Source organism: Meleagris gallopavo, chromosome 2, assembly GCF_905368555.1.
Source record: "Meleagris gallopavo chromosome 2, MGAL_WU_HG_1.1, whole genome shotgun sequence".
Taxonomy (NCBI): Eukaryota; Metazoa; Chordata; class Aves; order Galliformes; family Phasianidae; genus Meleagris; species Meleagris gallopavo.
In genome coordinates, this window is record NC_139405.1 from 38,988,224 (window position 1) to 39,012,483 (window position 24,260).

General features: G+C 44.7%; 1 protein-coding gene across 1 annotated transcript in view; it reads left to right on the top strand.

The window, feature by feature from the left end:
- Positions 1-9,666: 9,666 nt before the first annotated feature.
- Positions 9,667-24,260, top strand: part of EGLN1 (egl-9 family hypoxia inducible factor 1) — a 30,321-nt gene continuing 15,727 nt past the window's right edge. The window contains exon 1 of the mRNA XM_085219751.1: positions 9,667-11,082. Within this exon, the coding sequence (XP_085075877.1) occupies positions 10,156-11,082 (927 nt within the window). The 5' untranslated portion in view covers positions 9,667-10,155. The remainder of the gene's footprint in view (positions 11,083-24,260) is intronic.

Genomic DNA, 24,260 nt, shown 5'->3' on the forward strand with positions numbered 1-24,260 from the left:
CTGCTCTCTGTATGGAGTAGAGTAGTGTCATTTTGCTCCCTCAATCAAAAAGCAAAGGGAAAGGTTTGGGAGCTAATATACACTACTGCATGAAATCCCTTTCCGTTTTTTCTATTTTGTCACAGCGTACTAGGAAGCCATACACTGGACCAAGTTATTTGTTCTTAGTTGTTGTTTTCCTTATAATTTGCCATGTAATCAGCACATACTATCATACACTACAGCACATGTAAGATTAGGTTGTTTTGATTTCAAAACACTACCATAAAAACTTAGTGCACTGAAAGAAGTACAACACTTTGTGTTCTGACACACAAAGCACATCTCCAACACCTCTAAATAACTTGTATCTGGATGACACTTGGAGCGGGGCAGAGAGATGACTATTTTGCAGGGCAACCTCTCAGTACTCCTACATGTATCATATCCATATTTTTCTAACAAAATGAAGATCTTGCTTAATGCTAAAACCAGGCAGGCAGGAAGAAAAAAAGGCTTAAATATTATGTGCTTTTTGAGCTAAAATAATAACTTTGCAATTCAGTTTGTTCGATATGCAGTCCGTGAGCAGGAAAATGATTGATTTTAATTTTTCCTTCTTCCATAGTCAGAATTCTGTCACCCAAACTAGCACTGTTGGTTCTAAAGCACAGCACTTTGAGAAAAGGAAGCTTCTTTCCTGTATTTTTAGACTTTCCCCCAGATAATTAAACAGACAATAGATATTTCTCTTTCAAATGCATAACAACAGAGATTTTGATATTTCCATGATGCTGAGGTGTCAGAAGCCATACTCAATTTTTTTTCAATCACATTTGTACAGTTATTTCTTTTGAAAATACCACACAGTGTTTGACCTGAATAAATTTTTGTCCATGTCTAAATTGTAGATAAATCTTAGAAAACGCAGCATGGCTACATTTGGTAAGACAAGGCTTCTTAATCTGCTGTCCCCATAAAGAAAGCTATGTTAATGGAATGGGTGGTAGCAGGACATTTTTTTCCCAGCCTCTGCAGCAGTCAGCTGGTTGTTTCCTATATTTACATATTTTTTAGAAACAAAGTTTCAAGTGTTCTGCCCCAGGAATGTTCTCTAGAGCTGCATTTGTGGTTACTGGGTCAGCATATTATCTCACACAGGACAGCCCAATCCGAGCAATTGAACATTTTCTACACGAATGCAGTGATGAAGGCTAAACTCAAAGCATGCTTCCGAGAAGCATGGCACCACCTCATCACCTCCTTGGACAGCCCATGCCACTGCCTCACCGCTCTTGCTGAGGATAATTTTTTCCTAATATCCAACCTGAAATAGCATTCATAAGACCCCTATAGTACACAAGTGCACGGGGCAGACATTTGGTGCTATACACCGCATTGATGAACCTTAAAAGTCTTCTTTATGTGCCTCTGCCACATATGGATTAGAAATGAGAATTAGACTCTCTAGCATGACCCCACCATCTCAAATATTTTTTATTCTAGGTCAGTGATCCAGCACTAACTTAAGGTAATATGAAGTGAGAATTTTTAGCTTCATGCTATAGCTTTTTCTGAGACTGATATTTTAAAATCAAAAGTAAGGTTCAATTAAAAGAAATGTTGCTCTACAAAGATGTGATTCAGCATTTCTTTTACTGAAATGCAGAATATTCTTTAAAATAGGGGATAAATGATCTAAACTAAGCTACCAACCAGGCTTGATACAGCTAATAGGTAAATCCACAAACACACAAGCCTTTGTGTGTATATGAGCTAGTCACATCTGGCCTCTCACATTGATAAGTTGCTGTTTGTTCAAAAAATAAAATGATGTAAAAATAAAGGCTCTTAGCTACTTCTGCCTGCAGCACATGGCTTTTACTGTTTGCACAAGGGAGGATCTTTGCCTCCCACCCGAATTTCAACAACACTTACAATTCAGCGAGGACAGTCTATCTATTCTCTCTGCCTATTCCCTCCAGTGAAATCTCCTTCCCAGTGAGGAAACTGACCTGAGGAACCTTTCTAGGAACTTCTTTAAATGAAAACTCCTAAGCATGGTCCTAGCACTAGATAGTATGAAGTTTAAAAAGAAAAACAAAACAGAACAAAATCAACAATAACCAAAAGAAAGAATAATGCCATGAAGAAAATGTATTAAAACAATAAGGGGGAAAAGAAAAAAAAGGGAAATCTGTGCCCTGGAGAGATAAGCATTATCATTTGCAGTTGGACTTGATGATCTTTAAGGTCTTTTTCAATGTGAGCAATTTGATGATTCTCTGATTCCTGTGGTTGAGCTGTGGGTGGATGAAGAATTGTGTAACTTGCTTGTTGACCTGTTTTTTGCTTCTGCACGAAAATGGAAGGCCATTCTTCTACTACCAATAAATGCCACCTTATCTCTAGGTGACTAATTGGCTGGCTGGCTAAGCAAGGAACAGGTTCAGGGGTAATGCTTCCAACAGGGACAAACTGATGCAGCATGATAAGAAGACTCAGGTGCAGCACAGCCTTAATTACAGTTCAGTAACATGTACTATTACTCCAAGAGCAAAACAAAGATGTTAATAATTCATGTTCAGTTGTCTGTTTGCAAGAACTCCTGTTAGGTTTAATTTTCTGGGACCTAATATTTAGGCACAATTTTATAAATATTAATAGAATTCCAGCGTTATGTTTTACCAGTCATTAACAGTACTGTGACAACTGAATGTCCATTTAAATAGATGAAATAAGCAGTGTTGGCTCAGTTCCTCTGGGAGGGAAACAACAGTTTTTCATTGTACTATATGAATTTAAATTACCAAACATCCATTATGCTCCTGTTTTAGCAAAAATCTGTTCTTGGTACAAGTTGCTTGGGAAGTACTTTAAAACATGCTAAAGTTACTTTGATATTAGACTCAGTATTCACACAGAGGGTTGTGCTCGTCAGCACAGAAGACAAGGAGATGCAGGAGCACCTTCATATTGGGTGTTGATATACATCACAATTTTCATTTCCCCATCCATTCAGTTCTGGAGTATTAAGAACTATTCTAATCAACAGACAGACCCTTTAATCTACTAAAATCTGAAAAATAACCTCCAGCATTTGAGTTCTTGGCATGCTGTTCATGGAGCTAACAGCAGAAAACGCCACTCCCCATACCCTTAGATAGAAGAATCAGCTGTCCAGGTATACAACAATATCCAGCACCTTGGATCTGCCGATTCTCTCCATACAGTTTCAACAGGTCACACGGAAAGGCTTCTGTCTGATAGAGTAGAAATGGGTCAGGTTCTATAATGTGAAGTAAAAAAGGGTGAAGCTACCTAATGTGACTGAGTCAGCTTACTGCTCTGACTTGGGTGGTCCAGCTTTCCCTCCCTGACTCCTGGCTCTGCGGGTCCACACCCTCTCTTGCACCACATCAAACCACATGGTAAGCCGATCCAACTTGTTAATCCATCAGAAAACCATTCTCTTGAACTGACTCACCAAGGGCTAGACAAGCGTGTTGTTAAGGTAAGGAAGGGTGAAGGAGCATGCTGCTGGAAGGCACACAACCACCTCTTCTGGTGGCCAGCAGCTCAACACCCTGACTTAAATGTAGCAAAACCAAAGAAAATGTTGGAGAGGGGCACAAGAACACTGTCAGCAAATAGAATGGCATGGAATAAGTCTGCGTCTTTGGAAGGATGGAAATGCAGGAAAAGGCATCAAAAAGCCCTTGGAATGGTGTGGGACAGTGAGGTTGGGCAATGTAGGAGAGCAGGAAGATGCTGTATTCTGACATGCAATGGGAACACACTGGTACTGTCCTGGGAGAAGTGGAAGCAGAGTGTGAGCTGCGTGGAATTCACCTAGACTGTGCTGACTCTCTGGGGCTCACAAAGCTTATGCATATGAACATGCATTCAGGCAGCCCTGAATAAAGTAAGCTCTTCAGGACTGATGTGTAAGTGAGCTCAGTAGTTTAATGAAACACAACTATATCATATTCTCATTGATCAAGAGAAGGGGAGGACACCATTGCTCACATAGAAAACAAATGAAAATGAAGCCTCTGATCATTCTTGAGAAATTGTTTTATAAAAAAAATAATAATAATTAAAAAAAAGATATATATATTGTATATATATATATATATACACAAAATCTCTTGAGGAATAATACCTGTGCAGTGTTGTCAGTTCAAAAACTCCCTCACTGCTGTCCTTTCCTTCCTTTCTTAAATTACCAAGACAGGTTTCTCTTTTTGCAGCAGCAAATCTCCTAGGCTTTTTCTTTTCTTAGAATCTCTCTCACTAGAACAAGAGTCTTCACAAGAAACAGATTTTGGAAGTATCAAAAATTGTGCTAGCCATCTGGAGAAAGGGAAAAGAAACTGCCTCTTCATTCAAAGCTAAGATGTCCAGTCCTTTAATAAAAGCACATCTTCTTGGCTTCAGGAACAGTTCTTGAGTTCCTCTCTTGCACATTGGATAATAGCTTCTGGGTTATCAGGAGAAAAACACTGAGATTGTAACATGTTAAATAGCAGGATATACTGTAACCCATGGGCTGAGGCTCTCTCAAGGTTCCCAAACCAAGGCCCAGGAAACAAACTGTCCTTCTTGCCAGCACTCCAGCTGTTGCTGTTCTCTTTTCCAAGTACAAGGTAAGCCACTGGCAGAAGAGAGAACTACGTGCCTGGCTGCTGGAAGAAGAGGAAAGAGAAAATATGATGTGCAGTACATCAGGAACACACAAAATTATCATGGCAGGCCACATCATCCTAATGCTGCTCTGCATTGTTTCTACCTTGATGATCTTTCAGCATGTCACGATGCTGAGCCACGACGACACAGGGGCAGGAAGCACATATCAGATGCAAAGTAAAAAGGTCATGTAATGTTTGTGACCCTCTGAAACACCAAAGAGACTTTCCTTGCATCTGAGTTCCTTGTTGAAAAGCCAGAAGACCTTCTGTATCAAAATCATGAAAAACTTCTGGAACAGTTAAGATAAATATGACCTATATAAAGATAAAGCAGGAATTCTTTTTTCTTTTTCAGAACTGCTTATCACTCTATCAGAGTGTGGACTTCAAATAGTGTTTAAAAAATGTTCTTTAAAATAAATCTTTTGTCCATAACTGGACTTAAATCACCCCCAGGGCCTGCAGGCTCGCTTAAGTTTGAGACAAAAAATGTACATAATTGTCAATTTTTAGCAAGTCAGGGAGCTCTTTTCTAACCAGAGCCAGAAATACTCCCTCTTGAGAAAAACTTCACAAAGAATGTGGAAAAAGCTTTTGAACTTTTCACGGTACAAAATTTAAGATGAGGACAACTGTGTCAGTCTTGAGCTTTTTATAAGCTCTGCTGTATTTCCATCACCTTATAGATATAGAACATTGTCTTATATTGTAACTTACTAGAGTAATTCGCTTTCTTTAAATATGAATAAAATAATTAAAGCAGTCAAACATGGTAATCTGCATAAATCTCTCTTGATCAACCCCACCTGTATTGTTGGTGTAATAAAAACAGGTTTTGTTCCCAGGGGAGTAAAGGTATATCGTGTCAAACAGATTCAAGGACAGAGCAAACAATTTCAGCTGAAGAGCCTGGAGGAATCCCGCAGTATTAAACACTGAGTTATCCATGCTTACACAATGTAATTGAGAATACTTCTCCTTGTAATTTAGCCCAACCCTTATAATCTCAGATTATAATGAAAGGTTTTTCCCTTTAAACAATACAACATTATGATATTCAGTGATAAACAACCAAAGTATTCTGTTACTTTAATTTCAGCAAGACGTGTTTAGGGAAGCTCTGCAATGGTGTCAACAAGAAATAAGCTGGATGCAGTGTGGCTCCGGAGTGCTGTGTTTATCTCCAGGGCCCTGAGCTTGGTTCTCTGCTATCCCAAGGGCTGTGCTATCTGACAAGCGTACTGAGCAGTGAGTGCACAGCACAGTACAGGGGCACCTTGTGCTTGCTGGGGTCAGTAAACGCAACAGCAAAGTACCAATCTCTGGGTGTAGCAGGGCTTGTGCAGGCTGCAGAGTGCCTCAGAATGCCCAGACATCACAGCACAAAACTAGGTGTGCTTTTCCATCGGGGTCAGCACTAGCAGAGCTTGTCAGTAATCCTCAGTGCTTGGCACCATCTCTCTAGATGAACCCTCCCTAGCTTCACAGAAATGAGGGCAGTGTTTGAGAGATGAATAAACTGTGCTAACCCTTTGAGTACCTCAGGAAAAGTGTGCATTCAACAGAAGAACACTTGCATAGCCCTGTGAGTGTACTTTGTACAGTTTGTCCTGGTTAGAAAGGAAGTAAGCTTAACAGAGAATCCAACAGAGACAAGCAGTTCTCTAGTGTTATTTGGAAAAGCTGCAAACCTGTCACAGTTTACTTGCTGGTATGAAAAGCGAGCCTGCAAAATGCCACTGTTGAGATCAAGGAATAACGGCTTAGGTGGAATAAGGCAGGCTGACGTGGAGTGGTCTGGAAGGGAAGAGCAAGTACTACAAACCCACGTGTCCTAAACCTGAGTAGTGACACTATCACAATCACATCCCCCTTAGACCAATGCTTCACACCTACGTCCCCAGCTGCAGGACCTTCTGTGCAGCTTCAGGTGGTTTCTGGCACCAGTGAAAATATCAGCCTTGAGTCCTAAGGGACTTTTACCTTGTGACAGCAAACTGTCTGAAGATGGGATTTATTTATTTCTAAGATGATTTGGTTCTGTGAATTCTATGCCCCTCATGTTGCTATTCTGCATTCCCTTCTTTCCCTGGGCTTCAAAGATTCTTCCCAATTGCTTATACAACCTGAACACTGCAGAACCCCAGATATTCAGAGCACCTGCAAGGATATATAAATGCTGCTATTATTACTACTCAATGAAAACAGAAAAGCTATTCACTGACTGACCTATTCTTTTAGGCATTTCTAATAAACATATCTATATCAGATCTATATCAAAGTGGTGATAAAAAAAAAAAAACCCTCCGACCTTGCATTAACTTTATCCTACATCACCCTCCTGTGAGGACTGGTACAGCTTTGAAGACTTTTTATCTGCATTCTCTGTGGATCAGTAGTGTCTCATCATTACCTAGTCACCAATCAAGCCCTTTTCCAACACTCACTGACACAGAAAAAAAATGAGCTGTTTGGAAACATTGAATTCAGGAGCATGTGAAGAATTACCTGCAGAAAAAGGGGAAGCAATACCCTCCCCCTTAGTTTTGGCAGCCATCCTGTGGGTCATTTTGCTTTGTATACTGTATGTTCCTTTCTGTCACGCTTTGCCCTTACGCTGTCTTTTAAAGAACAAGCTCTCCGGCAATGAATAGAGTCTTTATGTGCTTGGAAAACATTTCTAGCATGTTGTAGATATGATTGTGATAAAAATACTCATTGTTTTCCAGAACTTCCCTACCATCGCCACACTTCAGTTTTGTCACTGGAATACGACCATTATTACATTGTTTTATGTGCCTGGTGAAGCAGTGGCAAATGGTTCACATATTCAAAATGGGTTTTGTTATTTTTGACCACGCTGGGAACATGTTATGTCAAGAGAACTTGACGTAGTTCAGCACATTAGCAAATGTAAAAACTAAGACATTTAATTGACATGTGGGAAAGAGGAAAGAGGAAAAGAACAAAGGAGTTCTGAAGCCAAATTAGCCCACGAATTAATAACTATCATCGGGTTTTAGCCTGATGCCATATTTGTACCTTGGTCCTTTTCTTACTGGTTTCATGGTCTGAGTGTTGAGTTAGAATCATAGAATGATAGAGTCTGTGACATTCATCTCCATTATGTTTGCTGAAGGAGTATACACAACAAATGAAAATGGTCTTTTACCTCCTCAGCTTCTCCCCAGTAGAATATAATTGCTTGCATTTCTAAAGTGTTTGAAAATAACAGGCTTGACTCTTTTCTCATTCGGTCTGGCTTAACAATGCTGCAAGCCCAAAGAATTCAACCACATTTACTTTAACACAAAGCATACTAGAGGAACGCCTGGCCTGGTACTTCAGACATACCTCATATTCCTGGATTTCAAGAGCAATTCCCATTAAACTTGGATTAAAAATCTGTCCATGTTATGTTCTGGACGCAAACCTTGTCTTTAAACCTTCAGAACTTCCTTCTGCCTCTACGATTATGCTTTCCTTCCTTTAAGAGCAATGAACAAAGCAATTACTGACCTGTAGCCCTATCTGGTTCTAGTTCCCACTTTTCCAGTTCTTTCAGGTTTTGTTGTTGTTATTTTATTGTTGTTGTTGTTGTTGCTGTTTTTCAGTTGGCCTAGGCACTTCCTGATCTCATTCACCTTGGATTCATGGGTATGACATGACCTTGTCCTCTCAGTCCTCCTTCTGCCTTTCTCATAATCCGCCCTGGTTTTCCTTTCCATTTTCTGTGCACATATGATGGATGTTTATGGCCTTGGTGAGCTTTGTTTCTCCTGTTACAGCCCTCACATAGTACCAGCAATGCCTGACATTCCTATAAGTCCTGCTGCATCTGTTAATTTTAAATCTAGGTCTGTATAGAGAGATGGTAAGAATGAGCTGCTTTAATTGCATAGATGAAGCCCTCTTACTAGAGTACATCACAGTTCTTGCCCTCACAACAGCCTGTGAGGAGCAACAATATGGGTGTCTGCTCTTTAGCACTGGAAAAAAAAAAAACAAATGATTTCCCCAGAATCACAAGAGACTTCGGCAGATCATGAGCAGAACATTCACATAGCTCATTTTCAGTGACTAACCAAAGGACTCATTTTGCATTTTCACTCCCAGGTCTGCACATTGGCTCCTCTCTCTGGCCCTCTTTGGCTTTAGGATGGATTTCTGTCCTGAGAATAGGCACACAGCAGCTGGGTGCCCCTGCCCAGCCCAGCAAACCAAGGTTTCTGCTCTGCCTGTCTGCTGGGCCACACTACAGATGAACCTCATAGCCCAGGAAGGACAGCTGCTAGAGCTTAGCGCCGAGTTTGCTGAGTGCTGCACCTCGACACACAGTTTTGGGCCATACTGCACAGAAGTACAGGATACACGGCATTCACTTGACATCTACTGCAAGCCAGCAAGGCTCAAGCTAAGCTGGGTGGATCAGAGCACACACGTCATCCCAGAGCTCCTCGCGTGGCTGCCGACAGCCGATGTGACAGTGTCGGGGCTCGCTTCCCTCCATGGAGTCTCCTCTCTGCGGTCCCCGCAGCTCCCGTTGCTCTGCCAAACCCATTTCCTTTTCCTCTGGGGCTTTGTCCCGCTCACGGCGGCTCCTCGTGGTTTCACGGCCCCATCACCTGCTCTCTCTTCCTGCTGCGTTATTTAAACCGCCTGACACCAGCGTATGTCAGGGCCGGGTTAGGTCGAATAGAAGCCGCACATTCACGAGGGTGCCGGCGCTGCCTCCTGCTCCGCCGGGTTATTTTGCGGCGTACGGAGTGATAAAACCCGACCCTCAGCTCGGCCGCTGCCGCCGGACCCACGGCCCAACTTCCATCACCCGCTGCCTCTCGGCACGCCTGTTGCCACCCGCTCCCAGCGCCGGGAGCAGGGGCTCGGTCCGAGGTTCCCAGCCACGCCCCGCCAGCAGCTTCGCAGCACGGAGGACCTCCCCAGCCTTCTGCACGGCGCAGCACGGCCCGGCGCTGCTTGCCGGGCCCGGCCCCGCCCGCCGGCGGCGCGGCCCCGCCCGCCTGACGCGCCGGCGGCGCTGGCGGGCTGGAAGTGGCGTACGTGCAGAGCGGGCCGCGAGCGTGGCGCCTCCTCCTCGCCCCGACACGGCGCTGAGGCGCGGCGGGCAGAGGCAGAGGCGGCGGCCGCGCCGGGCCGCGCACTCGGGAGAGCGGCAGCGCATCGCGCCAGCCGCCCGCCCGCCCCTCGGCCCTCCGCCGCCGCTGGCGGGGCGGCGATGAAGCGGCGCTAAAGGCGCAGGGAGGGCCCCCGCGGCAGCCCAGCGCCTGGCCGCCCCGAGGAGCAGGGAGGGAGGCCGCGGGCCGGCGGACGCGCAGGGCGGCGGGGGCCGCGGTGAGCCGGGCGGCCATGATGCAGTGAGCTGCTCCCAGCGCGGCCGGGCGGGGGCCCGCGTAGCGCCGCTCCCGCCCGCCTCCTTACATAACGCTCGGCGGCGGAGCGGGGCTGCGGCTGCACCACCAGCGCCATGGCGAATGACAACGGCGGCGGCGCCGGACAGGGCGGCGGCAGCGGGAGCGGCGGCAGCGGGAACGGCGGCGGCAGCGGAGGCAGCGGCAGCAGCGAGCGGGACCGGCAGTACTGCGAGCTGTGCGGGAAGATGGAGAACCTGCTGCGGTGCGGGCGCTGCCGCAGCTCCTTCTACTGCAGCAAGGAGCACCAGCGGCAGGACTGGAAGAAGCACAAGCTCATCTGCCGCGGGGGAGGCGCGGCGGCCGCGGCAGGGGGCGCTGCGGAGCCTCGCGGCGCTCAGCCCCCGCCGCCCCGCGCCCACGGCTCCCGCAGCGCACGCGGCGCGCACGGCGCCGGGGCCGCGGGCCGCCCGGACAAGGCGACGGCGAAGGGAGCGGCGTCGGGCCCTGAGCCCTCCGGCGAGGCCGCCTCGCCGGACGACGACCGCGTCGTCGCGGCGGCCGGAGGCGGAGAGGCGGCGGCCCCGGCCCCGGCCCCGGCTCCCGCCGCGGAGGCGGTGCTGCTGTACCGGGACAAGTCGAACCTGTACCCGGGCGGCGTGCAGGCGGGGCCCGGAGGGGCCGCGCTGCGCCCCAACGGGCAAACCAAGTCGCTGGTGCCTCAGCGGCTGGCGCTGGAGTACATCGTGCCCTGCATGAACAAGCACGGCATCTGCGTGGTGGACGACTTCCTGGGCAAGGAGCTGGGCGGGCAGGTGGCCCAAGAAGTGCGAGCCCTGCATCACACCGGCCGCTTCACCGACGGGCAGCTAGTCAGCCAGAAGAGCGACTCTTCCAAGGACATCCGCGGCGACAAGATCACCTGGGTGGAGGGCAAGGAGCCGGGCTGCCAGACCATCCGCCTGCTCATGAACAGCATGGACGATCTCATCCGCCACTGCAACGGCAGGCTGGGCAACTACCGCATCAACGGCAGGACGAAAGTGAGTGCGGGACTGAATGGGGACGGGCCGAGAGCCGCCGGCCGGGCGGGATCGTGCCCGCGCGCACGTGGCCGCCGGTGCGCACGTGCGCGCACCCCGCCGAGTGCCTGAGCTTGCGCTGCCCCGCGCCGCGCGTCTCCGTGAGCGCCGCAGCACGTGCCCGCGCCCCCGCGCTGCTCGGAGGCGGCTGCGTGCGGCCGCGCGCCGAGGGCGCAGAACCGAGCCCCGTTGTGTCGGCCTGATTGGTGATTCCCTTCAGGTCCGCCGCATGAGATCGCACCCTCCGTGAAGGACTGCGATGAATATTCATTACTGTCATTTCAGCCCCTTCACAATTTGCTACCTCTGTTCAAGTATAAGGCGGGCAGTGAGCTACCGAGGGGCGCCCTGCGCGGCCGGTCCGGGCACAGACGCGCTGTTGTTGGTGCAGCTGCGGGGCCTCAGCTGGTGGGAAACGGCAGTGGGAGGGGGAGAGCTGAGAGGCGAGAGACAGCCCCGGGTCTGTTCGGGTGCGCTGAGTTACCTCCTGTCGCAGAAGAACGTGGGGGAAACTCTTCATTTCTTCTTTTTGTTCTAAAATGCGATCTGTGCGTACCACCAGTTGAACCAGTGTTCTGTTAACGTTATCACGAACGTGGTTTGGATTTCTCCTCCAGCCCTGTTAACTCGGATTTTTCTAAGCTAAAAAGCTGTGAGGCAGCGACTCGCGCTGCATAGGCAGGTGGTGGAGTCACGGTTCCTGGAGGTGTTCAGAAACACGTGCGTGTGGCACTGAGGGAAGTGGTTAGTGGGCGTGGGGAGCTGGGCTGATGGTTGGACAGGCTGGTCTTAGTGATCTTTTCCAGCCTTTATGATTCTTTAAGGAGCCAGTGCTTCAGACTCACCTGCTGCAAACATTTGTAGACTTGCGGGCTTCAGTTTTGTGCAGCAAAGAGGAGAGCTGCTTCTGTCTGCATGCACAGTGATGTGCTGCTGGAAGTAATGTGTGCCAGGGCTGCAGTTCCCAGTGTCCCTTCCTGCAATGCTGAATCACACACGTGACTCTTGGGCTTCTGTATGTGGCACCTCCAAGCAGTAAAGCAACACTTCTACTAGCTGAGAAGGAACGTCTAGGTGGGAAAAAAAATCTCTTCCTACAGCACGCTCCGCATTTCCATAGAGTGGCAATACAGTTGTGGAGACTGTTGAGCACCACTTGGTTTTCACTTGCTGCTGAAATAAACCCCTCTGTTTCCAGGGATCGGAACAGGTGCAGCCCTTTGCTCCTCACTGGTGCAGAAATGCATTACGTTCTGTCTTCTCCTGTTCCCTTGCTTATCTCTCAAAGTCAGTGCTTGTGTTGTTGCAGGAAAGCTTAGTTTCCTGAAGCTTCAGTAAGAGCAGAAGGAAATCTGTCCATCACTGTCACAGATTTACTAGTGAGCTCACAAATACACAAAGGTGTATCGGTGAGAGGGGCTGTCAGTGGAAGAGTCAGACTTGGTGGGTTTGTCTGTATTTGTTCGTAATGTCTGCAGAGGTAGCAGTGATGCACCGACTTCCACCCTCTCTCATGTGTCTTTGGAAGCTTCTTCTTTCCCTCCACCTTTCTGCCACAGTGAGTGGGGGCCAGGGACTGTAGCTTCTTTGACACCTCCTGTCAGAGCTCCTGGTTCTGGAAGGTTGGAAACACGGTGACACTCTGGATTATTGGGAAACTCTATTTTTTGTTTGCTTCTTGCCTCTGCTTTTTCTGGATCAAGGTTTAGTATCATTCCTGCAGGAGTTGCAGTGTATATATGTTTTGTTCTTATCTGTAAAGATAACTGTGCAGTGGAGATGCTGCTACTACACAGCAGCAGTTACTCCAAAGCCTTTCTGTTAGCTCGCCATGTAAAGTGCACGGCTTAGTTCACTTAACGAAATACAGCCAATTTCCAGAGCTTTATGAGTATGTTAGATTTGCACTCGCAGCAATTTTTAACAGAACCTGTCCCTGTGCAGTACTAATTTTTACTGGTTTTACTTCAAGTAATAGGGCCAAAATGGATAGAAATGCAGCATGCATAGACTCTACCAAATAATCTTGCGACTCCTGTATGCATATGTTGCAACTCTGTGGTTTGCTCAGTTTGTGGAGAACTGGGTGTACCGTTTTACTGAGGTGCTAAATGAGCCAACATGCAGTGCCACTGGTGAGATGGGTAATTCCCAGCACCTGAAGAATGCCAGCCCCTGGGGCCCTGCTCTCCCTGCAGCTGTGTGGGTGGGGGCCAGCGTGGCCTCACATGCTGGGAAATCCAGCGTGCACTATTACAGCTTTGAGAAGGCAATTTTGTACGGACAGTTCTGAATGGACTATTTTTTAAGTCCAATTTCCTTATTATTATTTTTGTTAAATAGACTTTTACGTATAAAACAAGCCTAAAAGCCCCAATCCACTTGCAGCCTGTTCTTTATGATATTTTTGTTGGGTTCAGTGGTGTGTCGTCTTAGAATACTATCTTTGTTTTTGAATGTTGTGCAAGGGTTGGCATCGTGTCATAGCAGTCACAGGAGCCTTTATTGAATCTTTAACCTTTACCATATCTAGTCCAAGCTCTGTAAACAAACATATCCTACTAGAGGGAATGAATCATAAATAAATCCGCTCTGTAGCGTGCTGGAATTAACCTTTTTTCTAGACTGTGTCTTCAAAAATGTTTTGTTAACCAAATATACCTGTAAAATCTTAGAGTTCTGTTCTCCGAGCTTTAACTAGCAGCTGGATTCTTTCACAGGGATAAATGGGTTGTTGATCAAAGGTTTTAAGGAAGGGTAATTGTTTTTGATGACGGGAAGTAAATCAAATGGAATTATAATATGAAGGTTATCACTTCACATTTAGTTCTGGCTTAGGTTGTATAGCTGCTAATGTTATGCCACTGAACTTGCTGTTGCTTATACTGATTCTGGATATTTCGTGAAAAAGGGAAAAGAAGTTAGTCTTGGGGTACAGGCGAAGAGAGGGACGTTGTGTAAATCTGTCTATGGGGAAAAAGTGCATTGATTTACAAGAGTCTGTTTTAAACCCATACACATTCTCTAATTCTAGTCTTAAGGAAAAGGACAATAAATTAGGTGAAGTGTGAGGAATCTGAGGTTTTGTATTTGGATTTTCTCTAAACTAACCGGGCTGTCTAAAATTGGCTAGCTGATGCTGTCCTACCTAGCCCAGACTGTCAGTAGATCATTCTGTAGGCTGAGAGGTGTCTGCAAGGTAGCAGGTATAAACAGCCAACTGCTTTTGGAGTGACTATACAGTTGCAGGACTGACCCTCTGGCTCAGTATTTACTCATCTCAGAAGTCCTGACTTAGTACATTCCTTATTTTGTTCTGCTCTTTCCTTCTGGATTGTGCTGTTTTTTTCCTCCCTCTGGTAGAACATGGCAGGTACCAGCAGATGTGAACTCTGCTGCCTTTCTCCTACTTCCTGCTTTTTCCAGGTTTTTCTTCTTCCACCTCCTCCCCAAATGTTAATTCTCTTCCCTTTCTCTTATCGGCTGCTGCACTTGTACGTGCACATATTTCTGTTTCCTGCCTATCCTGTCCTAGATAGCTGCTGAGGGTGGCTCGCCAGTGTGCTCACCATAGATGGGGTGAAGTAATCCTGAATCTCACTCAGGTGAGGTTTTTCTTCCCTCTATACAGAGGCTGATAAGAAGGAAGCTTTATAATTTTTTTTTGCTAGGTGTCTCTCGCCTGTATTGAGGTCTCTGCTGATTAGCTGAGACTTCGATTCAGAAGCTTTGTGTTCTTTATTAGTGTTACAGTAATATTGGGAGATAGTAATTACAGACTGGGACTTAATAATCACCATATAAAGAAACATCTGATTCATCAACTGTTCCTACTTGTGCTCTTCCCACACCCAACACTACCCATCTCCTGTCCCTGCCCTGCCCCTTTTATTGAGGGGGGAGTTCCTGGACAGTTTGACAATTGCCATTATGTTCTTTTAGCTTTGTTTCATTCCCACTCCTTTGTGGCCTGACAGAAGAGCTACAACTCGAACAACTCAGTTTTAACTCTCTCCTGTCTCTTGCATCGTGGCAGCACACCCACTGCTCCTCAGCCACCAGTGGCTTAAAAATGTGCTTTATAGGCTGCATGCTGTTCAAGCCTGCTCCTGTGCTTTTTTCTTTTTTTTTTTTTTTTAAGTTGCTGAATTACTCTTGTTCTTGATCTCAAACAAACTAACCTGATTGTAAATACTTTATCTGCTGCTTGTCATTTTCTGGGCACTGGTCAATTTTCAATATGATCCTACATGCTGGAGCATCCTGGAGCTTTCTGAAGTCCTTGAGTGCTCTGGATTTGACTGCTCTGACTGTGTTCTATAACATCCTTAAGTTAGTAATGATCCTGTAGAAAATAAATTCTATCGTTGAGTGGATTTCTCATATCCTGCAGTTAGCTGTTCTAGAAACTGGAAGGGAGTTTTTTTTTTTATTATTTATTATTATTATTATTATTATTGAAACATTTGTGTAGCAGCTTTCCTACAAAGAGGCTGCCTAGTGTCACCAAGGACAGAGAAATTTAGGTAAAAAAGCAGTAATCAGGTGTTGAAGTTGTCAGTGTCTGGTGTAGCACTGAACGGAGGCAGAAGGGGCAAGAGAAGACGTAAGTCTTGAGTTTTGCAGTTACCATTCAACATAGCGTGCCAGAAATCCGAACAAGACTTCTGTGAGTTCTTTCCACCAGATCTTACTCTGCAGGATGTCACGGTACGTGTGCAGTGGGAAGATGGCAGATGAAAATCAAAGATAGGGAATAAGAACTTGGCAGCCACGTGGGTATTGACTGGGGCAGAGGGAAGGTGTGGTTAAAGCTGAGCAACAGCTGTGGAGGAGAAGAGCTTCTCCTCAGTCTGCCTGTGGCATGTCCATTTCTAGAGATCATTCTGCATCACTCTTGCATTTGATTTATTTCTGGGTAGCAAACTTGCTGATTTAATTTGTTAGTAATGGATTCTTGCACGGACCAGAATTGGCCACTGAATTGTAGGAAAAAGTGGGTAGGTCTCAGTCTCTCAGTACTTGCTTGAATTCCTTGAACCTGGTAGAGTTTTACAGATATTTTAGCTTAAAGATTTTTCTTCCTGATGGTGTTTTTGTTGGCAATTGCATTTTCTTCTAGACATGTGTGCTGTTCAGTGAAGGATTATGTGGTGATTCATGGATATTTAGGGCAGCCTGCAGACTTTACATTCCCGTTGGGTTAAAGCTCTGAGCTGAGTACAGTTTTATTTGTCCTTTCTCGTGTTTTGGGTCTCAAAATGCTGTTATTTCTAAATGCAAAGGGGCTTCCACTTGGGAAGCAGGGTGTCCAGAAAACACAGTGAAAAATGGCCAGTGAAAATTAACATAGATTAAAAGCTTCTGTGGGTACCAAGGTACCCAGTTAGTTTTCCCTACAGATTGATCTCCAGGAGCAGGTGTGTATGTGGGCACGCTTGTCAATAACAAATAACAGTAAAACCCTCTGCACATACTAGTGTAGTGATCATAACTGAAGAGTCATATGACTTGTCCAAGGTTGGGGAGCACTGCCCGTGACTTCTATCGGCTTTTCCATATCCTTGTGATTTAGTCTGTAGTTTACCGAGCACTTCAGGCTGAAAAACTAGTCACTCTTCTTTATTGGTACAAGTATTTACATGGCCATCCTGTGAACTGGTGTGGGGAACTGATCCGTCTGAAAAATGAACTGGCAAAAGAAGTGCTCCTGGTTCAGTGTTTGGATGTTTGTGCTGGCGCAGGGGACTGGCAGATGCTGAGACTTTCTTTCAACAGCAGTGCTAATTTATGCCAGCTTAAAGAGTTTGCCAAACTACAGCCTTAGTTTAACAGTTAGGGACTGATTATCTCAAAATTTGCCCTTGAAACTTTGAATAAGAGTTAAGAAATCTGTGCTTCCTATATCATTTTTTTTTCCTCGTGCTTTCTTTGTCCTTTATCCTTGCATATTTAGTATGACATTCAGTTTCTGCCATCAGAAACATGTTGTTCTATCCTTCAGGAATCTTCCTTGTGACAGTTTTATACAAAAGCTTTACTGATTTTCCTCAATAAAACATACACAAGAAAGAAAACATTTTCTCTGAATCTTTCCAGCTTCAGTAATTTGAAGGGTGAGGACCCCTGATCAGCCATGTTCCCTTTGTCTCTATAGCTGCAGAGGCTCAATCTGAAGTGGACAGTTTTAGTACTGCTTTATTTTTATAGTCCCATTTCCTCTCTGTTCCTTGGTGTGTGAGGATGTAGCTCTGGGAAGTGCTGGGTTGGCTCACTGCATGTTGCGTTTCCAGTCCTTTTGGGCTATCCAACTGCAGTTAGATTTTAAATCGTTGTCGTTCCAGAGGTGTACAAACCACAAGGGTACATGTGCATGAGTGACCTGTGTACAGTAGGTCATTAACTTTTTCCTCTTGGTGGCATTGCTGATTTTCTGATGGTGTTACTGCTTTGATGCGCTGTGCTGCTTGCCCTACCTCCCAAAGCAGTTGTTTGACTTTCTAGCTACTACTAAATGAGTAATCATTATTTATGATATCCTTTCTGCCTTTCACGTTCATGGTTTACTTATTACACACTTAAGGAGAACCAGTGCTGGTCTTTGTGGCCTTTTTCAAAAGTCATTTTATGCTCGTTAAGTCCTAGTAAACTCCTCCCAGTTTCCAAAGATTACTGGTTAACCATAGCTGATCAAGCATATTTTCAGTGCGAGCTTGTTCCAGAACTAGCTGGTAAGTTGCAGTCGTAAGCTTCAGGTTGAAAGCTAATTCACTCGCTGTTCCAGGACAGTGTCTGTCAAAAATAGAGCAGTGCCTCTATGCACGTAACAGCTGCGTGCACTTGAAGACTTTCTTGTTCTTTGGTATTTAACTCGAAATGACTCAAGAGTATTTTTGTTAGCATATAATGTTATAAATAGGTATTGGGTAGGAATCTGAGCACCCGCCTGTGCGTGGATTTGTGTGATACAGCAATGTATGTGTTGTATGCCCGGTGCCCTAACATACGTGAAGGACGTGCCTGTGGGGTATAGCTAATGGGAATTGATGGTAAGACAGTCAGTTGACTTCACAAGTCTTTAGATGCAATAAACTGACTGAAGATTTGAGTTTTTTTTAATTTACTTTTTGATTTGTAAATGTATTTTAAATCTGTTTACGAGAAGAGTTTGTACTGTCAATTTGCATCACTTTGTGATAGCTCAAAAATGTTGGCAGAGCTGCAGAGGACAGAGCATACTCTTCCTCTGCCTTTTTGTTGTTGGAGTGTCGGGATCTGTTATCTCTGTGTTAATGTAGTTCAGAAAGCCAGAGATACGTAGCTAGAACTGTCTTTGAAGGTACTAGTTAAATTAAAGCAATAAATCTTAAGAATGGAGCAGGCAGCTCAGAGCTGACGAATGGCGTATCTTTCCTGTTGCTGCTCTCTGTCCTGTTCAGACATCTGCTCTTGCTGTGGTCATCAGGCTGTGTGAACAGCTTTTGCTGTGTGTGACTGGTGCTCAGCTGAAGGCGTCAGGTCCTTCTGGTTTCGGTTGGCTGCTGCATTGTTGTTGGAACAGCTGGCACACGGCCTTGCCACTGTGAGAACGGAAGCTGTGGCCAGTTGATAAGGGCATCTTGAACTCGCTCAGTTTCAGCAGGCCTGTTTCATTGGGCATCGTATCATCGAAGTTGGCTAAAACAGTCTGAAATGTTCCTAGCTTGGATCCCTTTTCATTATGCAGGTGCTAATTGTACCGCAGTCTCTCCTGCAGCTTAATGACAGTTTTCTCCCGGTTTACCTATTATACAGTTAACCTGTGCCCATCACACGGTCCTGGCTTAGTGCAGCTTGCTGTTTCTGAGTATGTGTGCATTTCACACATTGATTTAACCAAAAGTTTAAGGAAAATAAAATCAATTCCTTACCTGTAGAGCAGGCTTATCTCTGTCTAGAAGTGTTTTGAAGTTTGTAAAGGGATTTCTATAGTGAGAGGGTGTAATGCACCAGGGATCCTTTTGAACTTAAAGCAGCAGGCATGTCCAAAGCCACTGTCAAAAAGTGCTTCTCTTTAATATTCTCCATATTATTTACTCTGTTCTGTGCAGCAAATTCTTAACAGACATCTGGACAAAGTTATTTTCAGGATGTTTTAGTTTACCCAAGAAAAATGCCACCCACTTACACATTTCATAGAAGTACACAGAGGGAACCTCTCAACAGGCAGGGGTCAGGCTCATGTATATTTCCAGGCTGTTGTATAAATCAAAACCCTGCAGCCCTGAGCTTATGGTCCTCCATCCTGCTAATCCAATCAATTTTTCTTTTATCTGCATTCCCCACAGATACCTGTTGCTCCTACCCATGGTCTCCTTGAGACCTTGGGCTGCTGGTATGGAGCCCTTTCCTGCTGAGTGGATGGAGAGGGAGCAGGCGTCAAGGGCAGGGCTGCCTGACCCCGCTGAGCGTGCAGAGCATGAGGCTTTGCTCAGTTTCTGTCCCCTGCTGGATATTTGGCAGGGCAGACACCCCTCCAGTGGGCTATCCTCTGCAAGGACTGCATTTGAAAGATAAGAGTGCCTGCCTCTTGTGAGATGCTTGTTGATCATCTTTAGTAGTAAATTGAAGCTGGATGGAGTTTTATTCTTCAGAAATACTTCAGATGAGTACTCAGTCTTACTGGGAACAAAATTTCTGATGAAGCTACATTTAAAGCAGCTATTGATACTGTTCAAATACTACCAATTTCTTCTGCTGGAAGCTTATACTCTTCTTGCAGCCTAAATCTTGTTTCAGTTCCTTGCAGTTTGCCTTCTGGTAGAGTTCTTCCCTGTCAAGTGTCTCTTTTTCACCTAAGGATGTGATCTCTTCATACCATCATGCATTTATTGCAAGTAATCTATAATTTGTGTGTAGGTGAGGCTTCAAAATACTAACAAAGTGATGCTTGTGTATAGCTTCCAGCAATTCAAAAACTTCCTTGGCCAGAGGTTGCATCTGAACCGCTGCTCTTAGTATGCACGGATGGATGGATGTACTTGCTATTAATTTACGTAATCTTGGTTTTAAGAGCCATTTGTACTTTTGGCCTCTGTGATATCCTGTAACAATGAGTCCTGCAGTTTGATTAGATGGGGAAGGAACTTCCTTTTGTTTAAAGCCTACAGCCTGATAATTTTAAACGTCTTCAAGATCCTTTGTTGTGAAAGCTCATTTTGCAGTAGTTTTATCTTTTGTGGTTTTAAGCCTGATACTTCATACATTTTTCAACTCATGCTTTTTCCTTCCAGAAGAATTACAGTCTTTTTAGCATTTCTTCAGCTGGGTGTTGTTTTGTGCCTCTGCACACTCCTGTTGCCCATTTATGCAGCTCTGTGTCTGCTAATCCCTCTTTTGCACTTCCTCTTTACTGAATGGCACCTGCCATTTTCTTGTCCAGGTACTTGATATCATTCTAACCTCTGTGCACCTTTCTGCAGTCAGTGTTGGAATGGTTCCCATAGTGTATTTCCTTATTGCGTGTAAATGCTGCTGGCCTGCTACTCCCTCCCTCTTCCTGGTCACGTGAAAAGTACAGACCCTGTGGGGATCCTGTTGGGAGCTGTTGTTTTTCACTGGACAGAAGTTAGTTTGCTGTGGTGAAATTGCTACTTCAACTCATGGTTTTATTGCTATTTGCATTTATCTGTTCCAGTGTTTTAGAATGCCTTGAGAGTAAGAGCCATACTTAAAGTGCTTTATACTTAAAATTTTCTAATTTTTGCATCAAAATTAATGCCTTGACTAAATCTCCATTGCAGCCTGGGGAAAATGACATACAGTGGCTCCCTGAGGCCTCCTAACATTGGCATAGACTCAAGAACAACACAGGAGTTCCTAGACTGATGTCCTGACTTTGTCATTTTCCTCAGAGAAAACAGAAAATGGGAGTGGTAACTTCTCATGAGCCAAAGGCTAGACCAGAGTTATATATTATAAGTTCAGTAGGTATAAATGAGAGAAACTTTTTTTTTACCCATTTAGTTCTAGAAATTTATTTTAAAAAACTGTGAAAGACTTTGACTTGCAGGACAAGAAACACAGATGAAGATACGATCAATTAGCTTTTTCGGCTTAATCTTATCCCATTGCAGCAAGAATGTTGCAGAGTTTCAGCTTTTACTATGCCTTTTCCTCCTTCTAAGCACACATCCTGCTACTTTGAAGATGCACCGTGCAAAGATAAAGCTAGTAACACGTGTAGCTGCATTGTGTTGCTTGTGTTGGTCCTGGGAACTAAATACAATCCAGGCTTTCTGCTTGTGCTTTTGGGCTTCTTTGTGTCCCAGATGGGGGACCAGTCAGTCTGCCTGAGGGCAGAGCTGCTGTTCAGAGCAGGGGATTGGGAGGATGCTGCTGCAGCTCCGGGTGCTGCTGGCTTGGGTCAGCATCCTGGCCTGTGGCATTGTAAGCTCTGTTTTCCTACTTGAGAATTTAGCTCTTAAAAGTTCTTTAGTAACCAGCGAACATTATGTGTTACTGCCCATAGGCTTGAATTCCATTTTGCTTGTATGAATAAAGCATACAGAAACAATGGTTTCTCTTGGAGAATTTACAATTAAATACAAGCTCAGTGTTCATTCTAACAGTTCTGTGTGTACCCACCCTACAGCAAAAAGCTAATTAATGATTTAAAGCAGTAAGTCAATTCCAGCTAAAACTAGTGGAAGAATTTTGTTAGGAGCCCTGCAGTTATCTACTGTTACAGCACCTGCAATTTGAATTGATTATTTTTGTTTCTGGCTAGCTTTCTGCAATGCCACAGTGTGCGTTCCATGTGAGTGTTACATCTGGGAGACAGATTATCTGAACTGCCTTTTGAACCTAGTGGGCGGACATGAGCATGGCAGTAGTGTGCTGGGTGTGTAGTGGGGGCTTTTTTTCCTTCTCATTTTCAATTACAATTCTGTGTGCTAATATTGGCTTCTTATATCTGAGATGTTTTGTTTGGTTAAGGGGCTGGAGGGTTCAGAAAAGCAATCACAGCTGAGGTTTTCTGGGGGTGTCTCAGTTATTACTGCTTGCAGTTTGATGTCATGGGGTTAGTAATGGGGCAGGCACAATTAAAACCCATGCTTTGGAACTTGCTCTTCTTTGTTATCATGCAGTGCATGTTTGGCAAGTTGCTGTTGCGTTCCATGAGTTCTTGCCTGCTCTTCCTTCTTCCACTCTTTCCCCTCCATCGTGCTCAAATGAAGGCAAGAAGCTGTGTTATCCTTATTGTGAAATATGGAGCCATCCACTACTTGTAATAGAAGACAGTAAATCACCTGCCTGTCCACAGGAAATTTCCTGAAGTGTTGTCTCTTACTCAGAAGCTGTTAACCACTATTGATGTTAAATAATATATGCATGTTTTAGAAAAGCCTGTACTTACTTTCAGTAATGGCAGATAAGTTTCATTGTAAAATACAGTCTGTGGCTGAAAGGTTCATTTCTTTCAACTCTGCAATCTGTAGTGGTTACCTGCTGACCTGAACAGGAAGTTTATTTACAAGAGAGAATTCTAGTATTTTGCAGAAGCAATTGTTGTTTCGCTTTAGCTCTTGTGATACTCAGCATTATTTTTTGCCTTCTGGTACTACTGACTTGTGGCAGTGTTGCTATTCTTTCCTTTTATTTTTATTTATTTTTTTTTTTTTTTTCCACTATATATTATCTTTACATCGGTGATTTCCTCTACTGATGCATAGGACAGCAGGGAATTTGTATCCATGAGTTATTTCAGGATGTTTCCGAATATGAGTACAGTTTTTCTTTCTTTCCTTTTCTTGGTTACAACATTAAGTAGGGAATAGGCTTTGAAAAACAGAACTTATATTCTGCATATCTTGCATGTGCGTTGCATAAATACGTCTTACAGATGATTTCTGATGGGTTGACATGATACCCCAGATCTAGGCTGTGATTCCTAATCCCTACCATGTTTCCTCAGCAAGTACAGGATGTTGTAAAGATGTAACTGTCTTTGGTTTGCCAAAATAGTTATCTGTAACAGGATTGTTTGGTACTTTCTTAAAAAATAATAAATAAAAAGAAGCCCAACAACTCTGCGGAGTTTTGGTTCAGCTACCTTCTGATTATCAGAGTGGGAAATAAGAAGTTTAAGATTAGTACCGTGCTTCTGACTGTGGAACTTGTGGAGTGACAGTTACAGCAACATGGTTGACAGGAATCTTGGCAGATTCTTGACTTTTTTTTTCTAATTATTATTTACAGAGAAAAACTGATCTTCAGGGGAATCTACTTGCCTTTTAGAAAGGGTAAATAATTTGATGAGGATATAAAATGTTATTTTCCTTATTGAAGCAGTAGGGAGGAGGAAAGTAGTTAGCTTTTTTTTTTTTCCTTGGATTGTCTATCTTCCTAGCAGTTTTTGGTGATTCTGGGTGTAAGAGGCGTTGGAGTAAGCCAGATGTGTGCCTTTTAAGCAGTGGATAGTTGGTAATGCACCAGGTTGTACGTATTTCTCCCAGGGCATGAGGGTGTTGCATGCTATCCACCATACAGTCCTTTTGCTCTTGTGGGACAAAAGCGGTTGGGGAGGTGACTTTTAGGGAGACTGGGAAAGCCTGTATGAACAACAGCAGTTCCTAAACCAGAAATGCTATTGTAGTTTCGAGCTTAAATTTATCGTAGAATTGTGCTGTAAAATTGGTGTTGAAGGAGACAGTGGGGTTCTGTATTGGCTATGCTGGGACAGACATTTCCCTCAAGCTTTTCTGGCTGCCTGGGCTCAGTGCTTGGTACATTCAGATCTTTCTCTTGTGCACATGGCCACGTACTCGTAAAGCAAATAAATCACATTCCTGAGCCAGTCTTGTCAGGGAGTTCATTGTGTCTGCGTAGATTTTCCTGTCACAGCATGCGCTTGTGTGGGCCTGGAAGTGGGGCAGCGAGCAGGAGCAGCAAATGTGTATGGAGGCTGATGGTCGTGGGCCTGTGTGCCCAGGCTGGCTTTGTGGCATTTTACTTCACATCTGAAACTGGCAGTGAAAAAAACAAGTTGTCTGTTCCAGTGTCTGTGGCCAGTGTGTTTCTACCTTTTGTTTAGATTTCTCATGTGGAAGTCATCTTGGAGGTATTCAGGGTTGGGTTTACTGCCACTGAACGCTTAT